This window comes from Drosophila innubila (genome assembly GCF_004354385.1).
Source record: "Drosophila innubila isolate TH190305 chromosome 3R unlocalized genomic scaffold, UK_Dinn_1.0 2_E_3R, whole genome shotgun sequence".
In the NCBI taxonomy this organism is placed as follows: domain Eukaryota; kingdom Metazoa; phylum Arthropoda; class Insecta; order Diptera; family Drosophilidae; genus Drosophila; species Drosophila innubila.
In genome coordinates, this window is record NW_022995380.1 from 31004321 (window position 1) to 31026777 (window position 22457).

A 22457-nucleotide genomic window follows, 5' to 3' on the forward strand; every position below is an offset into this window, starting at 1 on the left:
ATGTGAAAATACGAGATTTAAAATTTTGAATTTTCGAAAATCCAAAGGGGGGACCCTTAGCATTGAAATCGAAACCGAGGGCTAGAGGGCAAAATATTTTTTTTAACAATATTGTTATTTAATTGCAGAATAAATAAAGAGGTCAAACCATGTTCAAAATGGTATTTAGTTTGAAAATCGGTTGGGTTTTGATAAAGTTATGTCAGTTTGAAGTTGGTCAGTCTCTTGATCTAGCCGCATTACATGTCAAAATTTTTGTCAGATTTGAGATGATTTTTTATAAGAATATGAAACGTCTCAGAATTAAATTTAAAGTGTTGTTTTATACTAATTACTATATATAACTAATATTAAAAGAGAAAACATGAAATTTGAAATTTTAAAAATTGCAAAGGGGGGACCCTTAGCATTGAAATCGTAGCAGACTTCCAGAGGGCAAGAGTTTTATTTAAGTAATTGTTTTGGTCGCTTCCAATTATTTATAAACAATGATTTGCATGCTAAATGTGCTTTTGAACTTTCTTTTTATTTAGATTCCACAATGGACCCAAGCCGCTGTCACAGGTGATGGGCGAGTCCTTGAGCAATGATCCCGTCAGTCCGGTGCTGTGGCAGCCTCATCTGGAGGCGCTCGATCGTCGAGTCGGCATCATTCTGCAGAGTATACGGGATTGCATTAAACGGAATCCACCCGGCGAACTGGACGCATCCGAGGCGGACATGTCGTCATAGCGCTAGGCCACAAATGAAGTGAAATACACAACATAGAGTTAGAGTCTAAAGTTAGCAATTAATTGAGTGTGTCTTGTGGACTGTCTAGAAGTAAGCGTTGAAATCGTTACAGGGACCTTTGAAAAAGGTCACTCTGCCCAGCGATATCCTTGCAGCTCTGTCTGCGCATACCAAAAACAAAGCAAAAGAAGGAAAGAATGAAAGGAAGAGGAGAAACCAAAACAGAACAACAAATAAGACAAAACTAGCAAACAAATCATTGTTGTATGTATATTGTGTGCATTTCTTGGTTCATTTTCTGATTCAATGTTAAATACCTTTACACACACAAACACACACATATTCCTGAGCAGCTAAATTGTGTAATACTTATACTACACACACACACGACAGTGGGTGCCAAAAGCACAGTTACATACATACATACATACTTACTTGAATTGATACAAAGTATAAACGAAATTATGCATTGCATTCGAGTGAAACTTCTTCAAAAGACTATAAGTAACAACAACTATTTGCTAAATATTTATTTATAATTGTTTCATTTTACAACATTTTACAACAACAAACATGTGTATTTATAATATGTAAATTTAATGCAAAATGCAAAACAAAAACTCCCCCAATAACAAACAAACAACAATTGTTGCAAATTTAGTTGATAAGCGATACACAACTATATCGATCGATATCAGACGTAGCTTTATCAGAGTGCATACCACTGTGCCCACCCCCTTAACCCATTCCCTCTACGAGTGTTATTGGGTTAAGGTTATTGGGGGTTGGTCACATGTTGTGTTTTTTTTTGTTTGTCTTATTTAGTTAGTCGAATTAGTTCCAACGTGAAAAAAACGATGTACTTCAAAGGTTATCAAACTACTGTTAACAATTACAACTAATTACTATAATTATTATTATTATTATTGACCATAAATATAGTTAATTTCGTTTGTTTTTACGAGTAATGTATTGTACATTTTTGAATCGTACCTAATGTAGTTGAATCGGACAATTGTTTGTTAATCAATTCAAAAGAGCAACAAGAAATGTAACAAAAGCAAAAACAAGATGAAAAACAAATTATGTTAGAAGTAGCAACAATTTTAGTGAAAATTTCTGAAACATTGAATAAAAAATACCAAAGAAATGTAACCACAAATCTTTTATTTATCGCTTAAGATTTATTTCAGAGTAAACAACGAAAAATACACTCTACAATTTGAATTTAAATCGAAACTTGCTAAAATCCTTGCTCAGGACTAAAGCATTCAGTTCGTTAAATCTGACAGGAGCCTTTTTATGGATTGACATCAAAATATTAAGGGATCATCTAAGGATCATCGACTTGCAAAATATCAGTCGAACTTCGCTCAGAAATAGGCCGGAAACACAAAATCCTTAATAACTTGAAAACGAACAGGACGACCATAATGTCCCTTGGTCAGTTGATAGTCCTTGTAGAGACGCGTTGTTTGAGACAGGACTCATCAGGATACGTAAGGATATAGCCGAATTAGAGCTTATTTTTGTTTCACAAAAAAGTTCTTCTATCTTCGATCCTGCAAAGTCTTTGGTCCTTTTGATAATATAAGCGTAGTGCACATGACATGGACTACTTGTGTGCAAAAGGACATCAAGACAGTTCTTAAAATGAGGGAATTACAGCCGATTTTCTGATTTTGGGCCACTTTTTGCATGCCTAACACTATGAAAATTTTCGGCATAATTTTTTTAGAGATATTGAATATGCTAGAATGCAGATCGAAAGTTCTACTTTCCCTTAGATTAAAAATGCATATGCATTTCAAAATTTGTAAGAGTTTTAATACACTGATAAAAAAAAATACGTTCTAAAAGCAAAAATATTTTTGTAAACATATATTTTATTTTTAATACAAGATATTAGTTGGAGAGAATAAAAAAAATTAATTATATAAGAGATTTTGAAGAGAAAATACAAAACACATATATTTTTTTTAATTAATAATATTAGAGATTTTTAGGAGAAAAATACAACAAGTTCTCCTAACATAATTAAGTTATTTTTTAAATTGTTTGGTACTTGAAGCATTTTTACAAAAACCGATAGCGTTGCCCCACTGTGCACAGCTGTGATCGCCGCTCTCACCTAACTGAGAGAGTAACCGTGTCTCTTGTGCTCTGCTGGAGACTCGGCTGAAGACTTCTATCTGCTGTTGGATTCAGTTATTTTCTGACGCTGCTCAGAGCAAGTTGTATTTTGTACACTCTCTCTTCCTCTTCTTTAATTAGTATCTTCTTCTGTGAGTTGTTGTTGTTTCAAACGAATTTGATATTATTGAATAATTCTTGAGTTAAGTGCAAATTGTCTGGTTTGTTTGTTGTCATTGGAATGTGCTGAGGGGTTATTTATATAAATACCGAAAGCACGTGTTCTTGTACAGAAATAAAAGATAATGCAGATAAGAAATTAAAGTGTATAGCAAAAAATAAATAAAAGATGTGTTTGTTTTGAAGATTAATCGTCTAGTGTTTTTGTTTAGAATTGTCATTGTAATCAATAAATAAAGTGAATTGCACTCGTGCTGTATTTATCTGTATTATTGGTTTACGTGGTCTTAGAACTTTTCATGGCAACAACATTCATATTTACACTTGAGCTTATCAGTTTCATGAATGATAATGCTAATGAATTGTATATTTAATCATACTTTAATTGGCATTTGCCATATAAAGAGCATGTCGACTGTCAAACAGTCCAAACAGTGAATGCAACAACGAGTACTCGCATTATTTATGTTAATTCGAAAGCAACAGTTCTCAGTTCTCAGTACTAACTTCCGCCATCCATAACAGTGAGTGCAGAATGTCTACAACCGTTGTTGACCTACGCTCGGACACTGTGAGTCAGCCCACAGCAGAGATGAGGACTCGCATGGCCCAGGCTGTGGTGGGTGACGATGTCTACGGCGAGGATCCGACCATCAAGGAACTGGAGACGCGGACGGCGGCCATTTTCGGCAAGGAGGCGGGGCTATTTGTGCCCAGCGGCACCATGGGAAATCTACTGGCGGGTAAGTGGCACGACGTGCACATAAATAACATTGTTCAACCTCGATTTTGGGCTCTGAATCTTTAATAAGACAGCCGACAGAGGGAGCCACACGCGTGGACTTTGTTTAAACTGAGTTTGCTCCAGATCTTTCCAACTCGCTAATGTTTATTGACCAAACAAGAGAGGAAAACGTTAAAAAATGCGAGAAAATGAAGAGCAAAAAGAATGAGAGTCCTTATTCGTATCATGCATCAGGCTCATAATCGTAAAGGTTAAGGACACACCATATACATAACATTAATTTTTATTTTTATATACTTAAATATTGAACGTGCTTGGCCCGAGAGCTCAACAGAGTCCATTGTGAAGTCAACATTGTGACAATTTATGCGCCCACTCAAATTAATATTTCTAATGGAATTTTCATTTTATGAAAAGCGAAAATGCACCAAGTACTCGCACAAGTCATAACTCCAACAGCAACTTGTTTTACCTGTTACTCTTATTACACAAAGGGTATATTGTATGTTTAAAAAATAGATGAATCGATTTACAATTTTATATCTTTCTTTTCAATTATTCATTCGTTCATTGATGAAACCGATCAATTTATTCAATTGACACGCGTTCGATTCAAATTAAATGTGATATACATGCATAATTGGATCTGGTTTCTGTTTTCAAGGCAACCTAATAATGCATATAAATAATTTTTATAAACAAACCTAATAAAGAACCATTGACTACTTCCGCAGTTCCATTGAAACCTTGAGCACGAGCTAGAGAAACCAAATTTGGCATAAATATTGCTAAGAAAAAATTTATCACAAATTTAAAATCTTTCCCACCTCCACAGATCTAAAGTTATATTAAAATTTTTGATGATGAATACTTTAATTTATTATTTACAATCATTCCACTAAATTTCGTCTAGATCGGTTAACGAAAATGCTAGTTATGACTGTTTTAAGTTTTGAAACGAGCGCCTCAAAGTATGCAACATGTTTAACAATTTGTAGATATCATAAATATTTATATATTACAATTGAATAAGGGGTACGAGTAACTTATAGTCGGGTTATTCACAAACGTTTTCTTACCTGTTACTTTTGAACCTGTTTTCAGTTATGGTTCATTGCCATCGACGCGGTGCGGAGGCCATTGTGGGGGATTTATCGCACATCTTTCTGTACGAACAAGGTAAACACTTGCCAATAATACAGTCAAGTAGCAAGCAGTTGGAGTACATGCTTATCCCTGCCACGAATCTCTTTTAGGTGGCGCCTCCCACTTGGCTGGCGTCCAATTAGCCACGATTAGAAATCAGCCGGACGGCACTTTTAGTCTAAAGGAGCTGCGCCACAAGATACGGAACTACAGGGACTGCCACGAGCCGGTCACCGCCATGGTTGCCGTGGAGAACACCCACAACATCTGCGGCGGCAAGGTGATTCCCCTCGCCTTCCTGGACGAGCTGGCGACTCTGGTGCGCGAACCAGGGGTGGGCATCTCCCGCATCGCCCTGCACATGGATGGCGCCAGGATCTTCAATGCGGCCGCTGCTCTGGGCGTCAGTGTCGAGCGCATCACTCGGGACTTCGACTCCGTGTCCGTCTGTCTCAGTAAGGGCTTGTCAGCGCCCGTGGGTTCGGTTCTGGTCGGTTCAAAGGTCTTTATTGCTGAGTGAGTAATCGATGCTAGGTATGGGTAACGATATTGTGACGATGAAGGGAAACGTTATTTCAAAAAACCATACATGAATACCATATTGAATTTTATAACGATATTTCGGAAAATATTTTAATAACATCATTCACTTTTTCTTTTTTTGGGAATAATAATCAAATTGAGTCATATTATTATTCATATTGAGTCTATCGATGCAGGGAAGCGATATTTTTATTTAAGTAAAAGTTGATGTATGTAGTGTATATTGATTTTTAATACGATATATCGGGAAATATTTGAACATTTTCAGTCACATTTCCATTTCTGAAGAATAATTATCAAATTAATCGCATATTGAGTCTATCGATATTTTATCGATGCAGGGAAGCGATATTTTTATTTAAGTAAAAGTTGATGTATGTAGTGTATATTGATTTTTAATATGATATATCTGGAAATATTTGAATATTTTCAGTCACTTTTCCATTTTTGGGGAGTAATTATCAAATTAATCGCATATTGAGTCTATCGATATATTATCAATGCAGTAAAGCGATATTTTAATTTAAGTAAAAGTTGATGTATGAAGTGTATATTGATTTTTAATACGATATATTGGAAAATATTTGAATATTTTCAGTCACTTTTCCATTTTTGGGAAATAATTATCAAATTAATCGCATATTGAGTCTATCGATATATTATCGATGCAGTAAAGCGATATTTTAATTTAAGTAAAAGTCGATGTATGCAGAAAATATCGAATTTCAATACGATATTTCTTAAGTAATATTTTTTGGATAGATTATTATTACGAAATATCCGAAAATATTTGCATATCATAAGTCACATATATTAAGTCCATATGTATGTAAATTTTAGCTGCTTGTTAATTTTTTTCCAAGCTAACTTTGTTTTTATATTTTTATACTTTTTTAAACTCGTTTTGCCATTATTTGTTGGATGTAATTAATTAATTAGGTTGATTACTTTCTATTTTTCAACTTTACTGATCTTATTAATACTAATGCTATATTAATTACGATATGATATTTTCAATGTGATATAATATTTGATGATGATGTAATATTTCTTACCGATATCGATTCTTTTTTGCCGATACCCATCTCTAATTGATGCTTACCTGCCACTCACCTGAATTGTCATTTCATCTGCTTTTTAGAGCTCATCGTCTGCGCAAGGCACTCGGAGGGGGCATGAGGCAAGCGGGAATTCTGGCTGCCGCTGGTCTGGTGGCCCTGGAGCAGGTGGTGCCGCTGCTGGGGAAGGACCATGAGCACACTAAGCGCATTGCAGAAGGTAAATAGCTTGCCTAACTTGTTATCAATTCATCAGCTTAATTTCCGACAGCCGTTGATAAGCTACGCAGTCCGAATATTGTCGTGGACCTGTCCACAGTGCATAGCAACATTCTGTTGCTGGAGATCAAGCAAGCCAAACTGACTGCCGATAAGTTTGCCGAGCGTCTGGCCATCGTCGAGCCGGAGGAGATCGCAGCGGGGGTAACCGACGCGAAGGGAGCGGGAATTGTGCTCAAAGCCAGCGCCAGGGATTGGGAATTCATGCGTCTGGTTCTCTATCACCAGGTGACTGACGAACTCGTGGAACTGGCCATCAAGAAGCTTACCTATGTCATCAAGCAGTACGATGCTCGCTGGTCCTAAGAAACCTCCAACAAACCTGAGAATTAAATATAATAACAAATCGAAAGGCATGAACTAGAAAATTGAAAACAGAAAAATATTTACATAACATATATTAATATTAAACAAAACATTTTTTTTTATTAAAATATTAATATTAAAAAAAATACATTTTTAAATCCTTTTAATTACGTTTATATACATCATTTTTACTCTTTTGACAATACAACAATCCACATATTCAATTCATGTATATAATTCGAAATAAATAAATTAACGACATAATAAAACAATACACAATTTTTTTAATTTTTTTTGGTTAATATTTTTGTCACCTAAACTTAATATTAAAAAGTTAAGTAATGTAGTTATAAAAGTTGCGAATCCTTTTTTTGAAAGTTGAAAATGGCGTTAGCTTTTCTAAATTATTTTAAACTTTGGATTTCATTTGATTTGTTATCTCAATCTCTTCCCAATTTTTATTACGTAATTAAATTTTTTAAAATTTTGTTTGTTGTGTTTTAATTTTGTGCTCCTTTTGTTATTCTAAGCATTGTTTGTTGAAATTACAGCCAGTCTATCAGCAGATAAAATAACTTTAATTAAAGCCAAAACAACAAAAGTAGAGATAAAAAGAAAAATAATTATAATTATAAGAGTTTTTGTTTTGTGTTATTTAATTAAAAGTCAAAGTGAAAACAGGCATAATTTGTATTAGTGCTTCTTGAGTGGATCAAAGCAGCGTTTACATTCGCGCTTGAATGCATCCAATCACAGGACAAGCACAGGACTCGAGTCTCCACTGTACAGTCTGGCAATGCTGATGGACTGTCTGTCTGTCTGTCAGCCAGAGCTGTCTGCATGAGTGCCCCACTGAATGAAGTAATAAAATTATTTTTAAAAAATCATTGTCAATTTTGCGATGCTCATCGATTTCAAAGCTGGAAGCTGGAATTCTCAGTTAGCTTCATCTTCTTTTGCCGTTAGCCGATTGTGATTTATAAGCAAACTTATCGCGTTGATGTGGCAGGGAATCTGCAGAACGTGATTGCAAAGAGAAGTAAAAGGGGGCAGGCGGGGAGGAGGGGAGGACAACAGTGAAGCAAATCGAGCAACATATAATAGATTTGAGTACTCGGATTTGGGCGGACTGAACTGTATCGATGAGGGGCAAAATGCCTTTTGTGCTGCATTGAAATGTTATATTTTGTGAATTATGCCGAGATGGAATTCAATTAGAGAAGTTGCTGAAGCATTTGATAAATTGAAATTGAATTGACTGCATGAAGGTCGACTGTCCACATTAATGTAGATATCGATGTTGATGTCGACGTCGATTAATGTGGCCATAATAAAAGCTTCATTTGGCAAACTTTTCATTTTGATTAAAAACTTTAAATGCTTAACAAAATTAAGTGCAAACAATTCCCATTTGCCGTAATTGCTTGAATATATAATGAGCTCAGCCTAAAAGTATGCTTTCAATTCCAACTTTCAAACAACATTCTGACACAAACAAATGCAGCTGAAAAGTATGCAATAATTAACATTTACATCGCACACACGCTAGCACTGGCAGAGAGTGTGAAAGAGAACGCTGTAATGAGCATGAGAACAAGAATGAGAAACGAGAACGAGAACGAGAGCAGAGCGCGTCTAAAAATAGCTCACAGACATGCGACGCTGACGCTGTCGCAGACGCTGACGCAGTCGCTGACTTCGCTGTCGACGCTGTGGTGTGAAAACGTGTGTTTGTTGTTGCTGTTATTGCTCTCTCTCAATCATTCTACCAATAATTTAAACTTCTATTCGCTGTCACATCACACATTTAGTTGATTAAAGCACTTTGGCATCATTGCTTCAACATGTCAGGATGGCCGAGCGGTCTAAGGCGCCAGACTCAAGATAGTAACAGTCTTGCCTTTCATAGAAAGGCTGATGAGCGTTCTGGTCCTCTCTGAGGGCGTGGGTTCGAATCCCACTTCTGACAAATACTTTTTTTTTTTTTTTCTTTGAATAAACATTTTTTAATTACGTGGGTTCAAATCCCACTTCTGACAATTGTTTTTTTTTTCTTTTAATTAACATTTTTTAATTATATATGTTTAAAATAAATCTAGGGTTCCACTTCTGATAGAGCTTAAATTTATTTTTAACTATTTTAAAATTGTACATTATATTTAATTGTAAAACAAATTTATTATTTAGCACGACTTGCGCTGTAATTGCGTGTTATAAACAGTTAATAGCATTGCTAATTAACATAATTATAAAAATAGCTTGGCGTTATTTATTTATGCCACACGCACTTAGGCCGACTTTTTAACTAAATTAATTCGTTGCAATCAATTATGTAAGTGCGATTGCATTCGATGTAGTTAAAGTTCAAGTAATTTAATTATAAATTTACACGCCTGACTCATTCAATTAAACAAAATTACGTGTACTGAAAGTTCAAGAGGGGTATTCAGTTGTGAAAAGAATATTATTAGTGGTATAGTTAACTGAGACAATATGGTTCGGTTAGTCTCTTAGTGAAGTTTTATTACTCCGCGAGGGTATTAAATATTCGGCACTTTGGAAGATAGTTATTCTTTCTATTTTCTTACTTGTTTTAATGCAAATTTACTCTGTTTAATGGGCTTTCGGTCGCATATTTAGTGTTTTACCTTTGTGCTATTTATATGAGGGGCTTTAAGTTTATTGGCAACGCCATTTGGTGGCACGTGCCACAACCTGACAGACCTAATGTGTTTCATATTATAGAAAATACATGATGTATAGGCCGAACTAAAACGCAATACCGTCATTATGGTAAAACTGGCGTGTTACACTTAAATGACAAAAAGTCATGAAATAAAGTCGTAAACTTGGGAGCTCGGAAATATCTGAAAGTCTGGCTGGATGTCTGGCTGTCTGGATGTCTGCCAAGGACTCGTTAGTTGGCAAACTACTCGCATTTTGGCGCTGCATAAATTGAAATTTGCATTAAGTGGCGCGTCAAATGATAATTCAATATCCGCAAATCAAAAGCATGCCACGATTTTCCATATTCTTTGTTCTATTTGAATTTTGGCTTTGAGCGCTTTTTATGTGCGAGTAAAATTTGATTTGGCAAACTGATGATGGGTTTTTTTTTCTTTTGGTCTGTTCTGGTTTGGTTTGCTTTGGTCTGCTGTAATTAATTTAATTGCATGCGCGTAAATAAAGTCAAACAATTTTGGTATTTAATCAACGAGAAAGGATATAAATGGGTCACAGAGCTAGAGAGTCAAAGACCAAAAGAAAAAGAAAACCAACGGAGAAAATGGAGGAAAAGGAGTGCGACTGACGGCAACAAGGGGCGAGTTACTTCAATAAGTCATACAAACGAAACTCACTTTGAAAATTACACAAATCTACAATACATATATATATATATGTGTCTGTGTGTGTGTGTGTGTGAGTGTGAGTATGGGTGTGTCTGAATGAACATAACGTGATTGCTGCCAATTTCAGAAAGCAACAAATTGATGATGAGCTAATGCCTACAAAGTTATTGGCCAATAATTTAGGGAGTGGTCGCAAAAGTGAGAAAAAGAAATAAAGAGAGGCGTGTTTAATTATAAAAAATAATAATATGGCCTCTATAAAACTTACTAAATTAGTATTTTAATTGGTTATAGCATTAAAAATTCACAAAAGTTCAACAATGAAAACTAATTTCATACAAATACACTATAAGCAAAGTTAAGTACAAGAACTAAATTTGGTAAAAAACACTAACTTAATTATTACTGAAATTAAAAACAGAGTAGGGAATGTATAAAAATTATTTGAATATTAGTTGAAGTCACTTTTAGCATATTTCTACAAGAATAAAAATAAACTTTCAATATTTTCTGTGGGTAATGGAAAAATCAAAGATAAGTACAGTCTCCAATATATTTATTTATTAAAGAAAATTTATTTTATAAAGAGAAGAAAATATACCAATAAATATGGTCTTACTTGATTTTTTCCATATTAGATTTAATATCTGTCCTTGTGGTATAATTATGAAGTTGTGAGTCTGTATTTTATATATTCAGAAATGCTATTATTGGCTTTATTTTTATGGTGTAGGAATCGAACCCAATTATTTTTTAAACTGAAAGTCCTAACTGTGACAGATCGCAACTTTTAACAGAAAGCAATGGACCAGCCTTAATTAATATGAATAAGAAATTTTAATAAAATAGATTTAATATAAAATGTGGCAATCAGGCGAATGCAGAAAATATAAAGTAAACTGAAGAAATTGTTGATTTAATGGGGTTTTTTTTCAATTTAATTTAATAACTTTAAAGCTTTATCTAAGTATCACTACAAGCAGAAGTAGAAGTAACTTGAAGTGTAACTGTTGGCAGGCACTGTTGTGGCAGGAAATGCAAACACATTTTGGCTAATGTACAAGAATGTATCTCAAGCTACGATGCACTTACACACAAGTGTGTGTGCGATGTGTGTGTGTGTGTGTGTGTGTGTGTGTGTGAGGAAGAATGAACTGTGAGCTGCTTAAAGCTGCCACTTGCAACCTAAGTAAGACATTAATATACTAGGCTGAGCTTCCGTCTGTCTGTTTGTCCGTCCGTCTATCCGTCTGTCTGTCCGTACGTTTGTCCGTCTGTCCGTCCTTTAGTCGTACGCTCCCGCATCCATCAGTCAAGTCAAGAGCTGCCGTTGCGTGTTGTGTGTAAATTTGAAGCGCAAAACAAATGAAAACTTCATGACTCGAATCGACTTTGTACTTGCCACAGTGCCATTAAATACACGTGCCACACTGCAACTTGCAACTGCTCCAAAGCCAAGTGCCAACTGCTCGCTCTGCGCATATTTTATTGCGACTTAAAGGGGGCACGGGGGAAAGGGAGTACATGCAACGGATGGGGCAACTTAATTAGCTGCTGGCTACGACTTCGATTGCAAGTGCAACTGCAACTGCAACAGAGGCAGCAACAGAGGCAGCAGCAACTGCAGTGCACCTGACATTTAACATTATTACAAGAAGCGTTGCGACGCCTGCAACTGCGACCAGTCGAATGTATTACACTCAGAGAAAAATTTTGAGCACTTATTGCACTTTAAATAAATTTATTTGCTCTATGATTAAGCGTTATGTATGGTAAAAGTCAATCTAAAGCATAAGATAAATATGAACAAAGTAAATATAAGTTAGGTACAAGTTAATTAAATAAGTATATTTTATATTACATAAAAAATTCTTAAATATTATAAAAATTGTAAATGTATATTTTTATTATAGTTAATGAAATGTTAAAAATATGAAACTTAAAACTACAAATATATTTAAATTAAAGTTGAAATAAAAACTTGAAAATAAAATAAATTAATGAATAATGAGCTTTTGCGAGTTTTCAAAATGAAAATTTAAATAAAATCTAATTTTAAACTACTGTAAGTATGTCTTTATTAATTTTAAGAACACTTTTATTTTATTAAAATTCATATTAACTGTGTTTAAGCATTTTTTTAGCATTTCCGAGTGCCTTTAAATTAATTGTAATACGATTTCTATTTAAAGTAATTTTTTTCAACTACTTGTTTTTTGTTTGGGTGCACGAGAACGATTCTCTATTCTCAATACTCGATTCTCATTGCAGCAACACACACACACACACGCACACACACACACAAACACTTATATATATATATAAATATATATATAGTCATTGCATGCCGCAATAAACTTGCGCTTTTAGGTTCTGCTACTTGCCGCTACTCGCTGTGCGGCGTTTTAAGCGGCACGGCGTTAACCGTAATGTGCACAACATTCGACGCCATTTGCAGAGCTGCACCCAAAATGGCGGACTATAAGCCGCGACACCATCCAAGCCAACAGAAAACAGCCAACAGAAAACAGCCAACAGCCACCATCCGGTTAAAAGCGAGCCTCAATAAAAATAAATGCCGGCAACATTTGTGTCTTTGGGTCTCTGGGCAAAAAGTTGGCGTGTTTCATTGCACTTCTATGTAGCGTAGTGTAAAAGGGGGCAGGGGGGTGCCAAGGGGTTGCAATCGTGCTAAAGTTGAACATTCTACGGGTGCAGCTGACTTACGATCCAAACAAGTGCAAAAAAGTTGCAGACTTTAAGCTCTTGTCCCAGTTCTAAAATCGCATAATGAATGTCGAACTATTTATTTAAATTGCCAAATGTAAAAGTATTTACTTAACAAACTTAATGTTAAACTGTGTTTTGAAATGCTTTAATAACCCAATTAAATATGCTTGCTTTTTAAAGTCAAAATATTATTAGAGAGATTTGATAATATTTTAAATTGTGTTTGATTTAAATACATTTTAAATTTAATTTGATATTACAAAATGCATTTTGAATTTATATATTTATTGTACGAAATACTCGTGTTTCAAAAATTGGTTGTAATTAAATAATCTTTAGTGATTTGTAATGTGTGTTCTCATGCTAAACAACAATACATAACAGTCATAATTACTTTTTAGAAACATTAATCGAAATATCAGATTTTATTCATTTCAGCTAATATAAACTGTTAGATAATTCATATGAAAATCTTTCAGTTAAAAAATTAAAAATATAAGTATGTTTGCTAAGAAACAGTTCACACAAGTTAGTAATTTAATTTTAATTTACAATTTAAAGAAAAAAAAAAATATACAAAAATGTGTAAATCGTATATTTGATTTTTGCACAAGTAAATTAAAAGTTTTATGATGTTCTGGTGGTATTTAAATTGTAAACACAATAAATATTCCTAATTACTCTGTTTACTCATTTACATTGGAGTTAGGGTATTAAAATCATATCATAGGTGTATTTCTGTAAATCCAACGATTTCTCGGCAGGTTGAAAAGAAGTTTCATGCACATTTATGTTTATTATTGTATAAATCACATACAAACTGCAAAGGCTGCAAGTTTTGGTGTTGTTGTTGTTGTTGTTGTTGTTAGTCGGCCTGGTTAACCTGAGCAGTTAAAGAAGTAAGCGAGCGAGCACACAGCTTGCCACATAAATTCATAGGTGAAATTGTTGTGATGCATGCTACTGGCACTATAAAATATATCTGACCAACAGCAGCAACAGCAACAATGAGTATAACTACAACAAATACAACAGCAATAACTATAACAAAAGGAAAAGGAAAAGCTATGGCGCAACTTTTTCTTTTTATTTTTTTACCCAATTCAAAGTTGCACATTGCATACAACTGAAATGTGTGTGAGTTGGAGTGTGTGTGTGTGCAAGGGTGTGTGTAGTTTTATATTGTAGTTGTTGTTGCTGCTGCATTTCAATGGCAAACTTCACCGGACATGCTTCATAGCTCTAATTATACATGCGCCTTCCTAGAATCAACTTCCTCTAGGGAGCTGAACTAGAAGCAACAACAACAGCAACAACAACAACAACAGCAACAACAACAGCAGCTAAACAATTGCAGTTTTTGTTGTTGTTGTATATGACCAAGTGTATGATTCTACACTCGTTTGTTGCTGTGTTTGTTTACTGCCAGCAATTCTGCATTGGCGTTGGTACAACACGTCGTATGCGCAACTTGGCTCATATGTATTTTTCTAGCCCACAGCACAGACACATGTAAATACGTGTATATACATATGTTAGTGTGTGTATTTATGTACATGTGTAGGCAATGTGATGTGCAAGTTTTTCTTTAGTTTTAACTCCTGAGGTGGTCGAAAAAACTTTGCATGTCTGCTTACTAATTCATGGATTGCTGCTCGCTCTTTTGCTGCTTTCCCCCTCTCTCTCTCTCTCTCTCTCTCGCTTTCTCCCTCTCGTCTCGCTCTTTGTGCTGTCTCACTTTTGATTTGATTAGCCACAACAACAAGAACCACAGCACAGCTCGGCCAACTCGACTCGACCAGTGAATAAATTTATGTACATTTTGCTAGCATAAAATATGGCATTAAAACTTAATGTGCGACTCTGCGCACGCAAAGGGAATAAAGCAAAAAGAATAAAAATAAAAGCAGAGTCTAGAAGGAGCATACATAAATCCTTTTTATTCTTAAAATGCCGAAAATGCAATACTCTTGCACATTTTATATTATTTTAGAGTAATGTAATAGTTACATAATAAAGTGGTTTTATTCTAATGAAACTTGCCCAAAATAATACTCTTTTTAATTTTTAATTCAAATTTATTGTGTTTTTGGTAGTATATAAATACTTATCCCTTGTAAATAAATAAAACTTGACAGAAAAAACTGGTTTATATACGTACTTAGACTTATTTTAAAAAGATTCATACAATAATATGTAAAAATTTCTGAAAGTATAGTTTATAAAACTTGTTCAACATATTACAGGGTAACCAGAATAAACCGAGACATACTTTTATGTGTTCTAAAACAAAACTGTGAATTTAATGAAATGTTTTTTAATTTGGTTTACTCCAAATATAAATTCTTTTTTTACCACTTGATAAATTTATAGGATCTCTTGAAAGGGTATTATACCAAATGCAATGGGCAGTATGAAGACATTATTGGAATGTGAAATACAAATTGCTGGCCTGCTTGCTGAGCCAAATAACAGGCTGGCTAATAAGTTGGCCAGCCCAGTTGATCACGCCTTCAACCCTGATTAACCGTGCCCCATTTGCATATTTGCCCATTCCCGAAATCATTTTTATAAATCACTTTATTGACATTTTTTATGAGGCGGCGAATTGTGGCTTGGACATTTTAAAAAAGCAAAAGGAAAATAAAAATATGTTTGCAGTCCAAGTGAAATGTGAGAAATGTGTGTTTGGGAGGCGTTTCTGGGATCTCAGAGAATTGACGCGGCGTTTACGTGCCACAGAAACATTTGTCTTGCCGCCGCTTTTTGCGTGTCTTAATTAGCGCCACCCCATCTCTCCCCCTGCCACCAATTCCCCCCTCACACAGAAGTTGAACCACAAGAAAGTTTGCCGACACAAGTCTAGGCAGGAATTTATGTATTCTAGATAAGGGCTGCCAGATAATGCGAAGAGTCGATGCCGATGCCAGCTAAAGATGCCAGCCTAGGATAACCTGCTGCCAGGTGGTAAGGGCAGCAGGGGAATAGGAGGGCAGGAAAACATGCTAATGAACTGCGATGTGGCAGGGAATATACCCAAAGTTATTTGACGCTAAAAACAATGCCACGAAACCAGCAAAGAAATGCAAAAGTTGCCACGAAAAACAAACTTATCGGTTTTATGCCACATTTGGAGCAATCGAACTTTTCAAAGGTTAATGGCCTAAAATGCTGCAAAGTTGGCCAAATTTAAGAAATATCCAAGACACTTTTGCCAACACACATTCGTGTAAGAATCAACTGAAAAAAGTCCAAGTACTCGCTGGCAATCAATATTAATTAGGAGTATTAAAAAGACTTAAAGCTAAACTTGCAACTTTTATTTAATGAATGGCTCAAGAAAATTAAAATATTTAAATGAGAAGAAGAGAAGAGAAATGCAGAGTTTAATTAGACATGTTTCTGAAAAAAAGTGAAATTAAAATAAAAATAGGTCAAAAAAACAATTTCTTATAATTTTTTAAAATTATTTTATAAAGAATTTATTTCATTAATTACAAAAGATTATTTTGATAATATTATTAATGTTAAAAGTGTTTTTCCCTTATACTTATTGTTAAAAATAGCGTCGCCAATGAAAATGTATATATATAATTGTTCAGAGATAAATCAGATTCTGTGTGATTGAAAACCGATCATCATTTTGTTTGTGTGGGAAAAAAAAATCTTTATTTGCGGCTGAATTATTAAATCGCATTTCTCTAAGCCCCCAAACGAAAAAAAAATAGACAATTATATTTCAAATAAAATAATATAAACGAATTTTCAATAACTTTATTTTGTTAAATTCATAAATTAAAATAAATAGTATAAAAATTGTAAAAACATAAATTTAATTATAATTATTGAGCTCCACTTGAAAGCAAAGCTTTTAGAGCTGCTTTCATGCAACGAAAATTTAGCAAATTGCAGTTCTTAGTTCATAATAACTGTATTGGCAAGCCAATTCAGATATTATAAGTTATTTGGCAATAACGTTAAAGCCAAGATTGAGTGAGCAACAAGCCAAATAACCTTTTCAAGTGCACATGAGAAAGTCATTCAAAAATTGTTGGTCAGTTTGACAAAAGAGTTTTCTATTTCAGCCAGCAATTTGTTGATGACATATTTTAACAAGTTGTTGTTACAGCCATTGTTGTTGTTGTGTGGCATGTGCATTCTTGGCTCCGATTTGTTACCCTCTCTTCCTGTCTTCCTCTCTCTCTCTGTCTCTTTGTTGGCCTTGTCAACATGTGGCATAACTGCTTTATGGATTTCTGCTGTTGGCCAGCTAGTCCGTTAACAAGAATTGGCCCTGTTAATTGCGAGACTTAATTTCGCCACCACAATTGATTTACAAAGTGGGTCAACTCAGTGAAATGTTAGCTGCCACTTGGTGGTGCTGTTTGGGGCATCTCATCAGGCTAAACTGAACCACTTAATATCCGCGCATGAAAATTAAGCACTACCAAAAGTGGCAGCTGCAACAACTGCATCATTTGTCCAACCATTTTGGCCCTGTCTCTGACTCTGTCTCCGACTGTGGCTGCTACTCTTCACTCTTGGTATTCATAACGTAACGAGCTTGTTCTCTATGCAAATTTCGGCCAAAATACAGCCCACAGCAGCAGCGGCCATACCAATTTCATTATGGCAATGACACAACAGCTAAGCGACCTACCGTTTTTTGAATTCACAGACAGACGGACAGACAGACGGACGGACAGACGGACGATGGACAGACTGAAGCATCAGAATCAGCAGATAGGCATGCAAAATGTTATTCCCAACAATTTTTGGTGGCAGGCAGATAGACTAACCAGGCATCGCAGGCCACTTGCAACTTGCTACTTGCAACTTGCAACATGCCGCAGCCCACATTCAACATCATTATGCAGCCAGAGGCGCAGTTGCGGCACAAACTCATTGAAATGCAGTTTCACTCACTCTTTCAGCCCAGTTAACAAAATATACACTGGCTTTCGGTTTTGTGACAATCAGCAATGTTCCAGGAATAAAAACCAAGCGAAAACTAAACAAAAGCCCGTACATTTTTGGTTGCTTTTCGTTTGTTTTACATTTCTGGAACAGCCCTGAATAACTTTCTATCTGTTCGTATGAAGAAATAAATCTTATAAGAAAACTTTCCCTAAATTTATTAAGGGCCGGTTTTTCAATGTCTCCCTAAATTGTATTAACTAGATAAATTAAATTTAAACATTAATGTCTATAGATTTTACGTCCAAATATATGTGATATAGTATTTATCAGTTAAAGTTAAAATTTAAAAAAAAGTCGTTTTAAATTTGAGAAAGTTTTCTATTGAATTAAAATTCCTTTTACAGTTTCAGACGAAACACGAAACACGAAACTGAAAATGTTTTGCGAACAATAGGAATAAAATTTTATTATATCATCTAAAGAATGCAGAAAATAAAAAATTTTTTTTTTATCTAATGAAATTGCTGGATGGCTGGATTAAAAAAAAAATAAGTACATATATTTTTTGTCTTTCTATTCTTGGAAATATTTGAAACATTTTTATTTTCTATTTAATTTGAAATATATTGAAACTTTTGAAGAAAAAAATGCCTACAATTTTGTAATAGTGATTTTAAATTTATTTAAACAGCTGTGGTTGCCTTTTCTATTTTTAATGCCATTTTATTTATTTATATTTAATTTTTCCTGGGCAACAAGCGGACGCTTATAAATCATGGCACTAGTAACTGAATTTTTTTTAAATATTTAAATATTTTTATAAAATATTAGAGCAGCTGCTGGGCATTTAATAGTCGAGCAACTCGACATTGGCCTTTCTGCTTGTTCATTTTTGCATTTATCGTTTAGCTGCACACGATTCTTCTAATTAGCAAAAGCGATGAGAAGATGCGTCGTTTAATGCAGATTTCTGACAAAGTTGCCTTGGGCCAATTGCTATTCGAGTTCAACTGAAGTGCTTTTCCGAATGAAATTGGCTTTAAATATGAATACATTTTCAACAGCAACGAATTTGATTAATGCCAATAATGATGAATGTCCTTCAAGAGGACATTACGTGCTCGAACGTTATGCAAATGGAAAAGGTAAAGTACAAGTACAATCTCCTCTGCAGTTTGCCAGTTTATGGCTTCTGTCTTCCGTCTTCCATCTTCAGCATTCTTCCTCATGTGTCGTTGCATTTCATATTTTCAATTGTCATCATCATATTATTATTATTATTATGCTGCTTCTCTCTCCGTCATACAATGCAAAAGCATTTTGATTTGCCCCTAATGGAATCTGAATCGAATGCAGACTCATAAATTATGCATGTGATTGCATGGTCAGATTTTAAAGCAACATATAAAATATAAACGAGAATTCCAATAAGTGCTTTAAATTTATATTTCAATTTTATTTGAGAAACTCTTGTGCTAGACTCAAGTATATTAACAAGAAGAAAACGCTACACGCTCAATTTTAAGCTCTATTAACTTGAAAAATATTGCATTCCTTAAACTTAAAACAGGCATGAGGTTAAGTAGGATGATTAAAAATAATATAAGCTATTGATTGTCCTAAAAAAAGAGTGGCTTATCGTATACAATATACCCTTTACCTCTTTAATTAAGTGGTATAATAAATAGAAGTTTGGCAAATTCAAGCAAAGTTTTGGCGTTTCATTTAAGTGTCAGAATCTTGCGTTGTTCATTAATCAAAGCTGTTAAAAACTAATTCCAAGCAACTTAAATCAAAAGCAATTGTTGTTTCAGAGCTGCAATTTAGTCAGGCACTTCCGCACACTCACACACTGCAACTTGGACACTTTCCACTTTCCAACACTGCTATGGTGGCACGTCATAATTAGCAGTAGCCAACACTGAGGGCTGGTCAGTGTGCAAACTGAATTTATCAGCTATGCAATCATTGGCAATAAATTTGTGCCCACTTCCTGGTAGCAGGTTAAGCCTCAAAGACCGATTAAGTCGGACTCCCAAAGGAGTCCTGGAAAGGGGTCTGTGATCCGGGTATAGGCATTTAAATGGCGCCGCTTATGCAATGCAAGGCAGGCATAAATCTTGGCCAGGCTAAGGCAAAAGGTGCAGGAACAGATTACGAATGGACTTGCCCCATTCAAAAGAAAAGGTGCAAAAGGCGTTCAAAGGCGGCGACTAGACGTAACTTGGCAGACGCACGCACTCTCCACGTTTATTCTCTTTTCATCCTCTTTTTCGCCCCATTTCTCCCTTTGCTCCCTCAGGGCGTGTATTTCGACGCGTTTGCGTGTCTTCCTCTTTGCCGCTTTCCACTTTGCGTGCATTTCTATTTATGTGCAGGGCATAAAGTTTAGTGCGCCATCAAAATGTAGGGAAGCCGCAATGGCATTGGGAATGGGAATGGGAAATAAACAGAACAGAAGTTCACTTTGTTTCCATGTTCCTTTTGTAATTTTTACGCGTGCCTAAAAGTATGCACGCAATTTTTTATTTCGACTGAGAGTGTAGTGTGTGTGTGTGTGTGTGTCTGTGTGTGAGTGTGTCTGAGTACCGCGAGTTGCTGTTTATTTGCATACAAACAGTTGACGTTGCGCGTTTTAGACCCTGCAGTTAAAATATATAAAGGGTCGACTAAGTTTGTCAATACAGAAAACTAGTAACGGAACTGAAACCGTAACCGAATAAAAATCCTCTGTCAAGAACCGAATACCGAAACGTTTGTTCCTGTACGGTTGTAGAAAAGTTGCTAGATCAAAGAGTTGTCCAACTTCCAACTGTCATAACTTGATCAAAACTGAATAGATTTTTAAACGGAATGTCATTTTGTTCATAATTTGTCCTCTAAATTCATTCTGCATTCAAGTATTTTTAAATTCGTTCAAAAAATATTTTTGCTCTAGGTCTAGCTATTGATTTCGATACCAAGGGTCCCCCCTCAGGATTTTCGAAAATTCAAAATTTTAAATTTCAAGTTTTCACTTTTAATCAACTCCTTATATCGTAATTAGTATAAAACAACACTTTAAACTTGATTCTGAGACATTTCATTTTTTTATAAAAAATCATGTGAAATTGAACATAAATTTTGACTTGTAATGTGGTTAAGTCCGCAGACTTACCAACTTCAAACTATCATAACTTGATCAAAAGTGAATCGATTTTCAAGCGGAATGTCATTTTGATCATGATTTGGCATTTTAATTCCTTCTGCATTTAAATTTAATTAAATTCTTAAAAAAAAATATTTTTTTCTAGATTCTACTAGATATTGATTTCGATGCTAAGGGTCCCCCCTTTGAAATTTGGAAAATTCAAAATTTTAAATTTCAAGTTTTCACTTTTAATCAACTCCTTATATCGTAATTAGTATGAAACAACACTTTAAACTTGATTCTGAGACCTTTCATTTTTTTGTTAAAAATCATGCGAAATTGAACATAAATTTTGACTTGTAATGTGGTTAAATCCGCAGTCTTACCAACTTCAAACTATCATAACTTGATCAAAAGTGATTCGATTTTCAAGCGGAATGTCATTTTTATCATGATTTGGCCCCTTAATACATTCTGCATTCAAATATTTTTAAATTAGTTCAAAAAAAATAAAATATAATAAAACGGTTGCTTTACAGACCAAGTACAGGGTCTCTTAAAGTTGAGTTTTCCTGTCTTTACTAATTCTGACCTACATACAATCGTAGTCGCCTCGCATATAATTCTTGTATCTTTTATTTTGTTGCAGCAGCCACATCGAGCTCGACACCTGTGCAACAACTTTGCTGCGGTTTTACAGGTGTTAATGTTTGTTATTTAGCCACTGTATGCGTGTCTGCAGTAGATAAAAGTAAATACAAATTAAAATGCACGGCAGAGAAGCGACCCCAACCTACAGCAATGAAATAAAAAATACACCATGACACATTTTCACATTTATATATATATATTTATTTTTTTTAAACACTTACGATAGTGGGAGAGAGGGAGACAGAGTTTATGAATGTATGTTTATGTGTGTGTGTGTGTTTGTGCGTGACGTCAGATCTTTTATACTATTATTATTTATACTATAGCTTAACTTATGCACTACAAACAAGTCAATTGATTTTTGTATATCGAATAAATCAACACTACAAATCAAATCACTTACAATTTAATGTACATGATTTATTCATAACATATTCGTATATACTCGTAAGTATTCAGATGCACTCAAAATGCTTAAGTTATATGCTTATAGGTTGAGGGAAAAAGGTACAAAATTAAATGTAGCATCTAACATTAATTAACATCACATTATT

The 22457-nt window shown here is 34.7% G+C and overlaps 2 protein-coding genes and 1 non-coding gene across 4 annotated transcripts in view; all 3 read left to right on the top strand.

Moving 5' to 3' along the window:
* LOC117792265 (extracellular serine/threonine protein CG31145) overlaps positions 1-1887 on the top strand; it is a 48425-nt gene extending 46538 nt beyond the window's left edge. For both annotated transcript variants that reach the window (XM_034632326.1, XM_034632327.1), the window contains one exon: positions 534-1887. In XM_034632326.1, the coding sequence (XP_034488217.1) occupies positions 534-732 (199 nt within the window). In that variant the 3' untranslated portion in view covers positions 733-1887. The remainder of the gene's footprint in view (positions 1-533) is intronic.
* A 1053-nt stretch (positions 1888-2940) lies between these two features.
* LOC117792266 (probable low-specificity L-threonine aldolase 2) lies at positions 2941-7166 on the top strand. Its single transcript, XM_034632328.1, has 6 exons — positions 2941-3017; positions 3571-3788; positions 4895-4969; positions 5047-5452; positions 6621-6757; positions 6809-7166. Exons 2-6 carry the CDS (start codon positions 3581-3583, stop codon positions 7120-7122), a joined length of 1140 nt encoding a protein of 379 aa, XP_034488219.1. The 5' UTR covers positions 2941-3017; positions 3571-3580; the 3' UTR covers positions 7123-7166.
* Positions 7167-8968: 1802 nt separating this feature from the next.
* On the top strand, positions 8969-9091 carry Trnal-caa. Its single transcript has 2 exons — positions 8969-9006; positions 9047-9091. It is a non-coding gene; the product is annotated as a tRNA-Leu (tRNA).
* The last annotated feature ends 13366 nt before the right edge of the window (positions 9092-22457 follow it).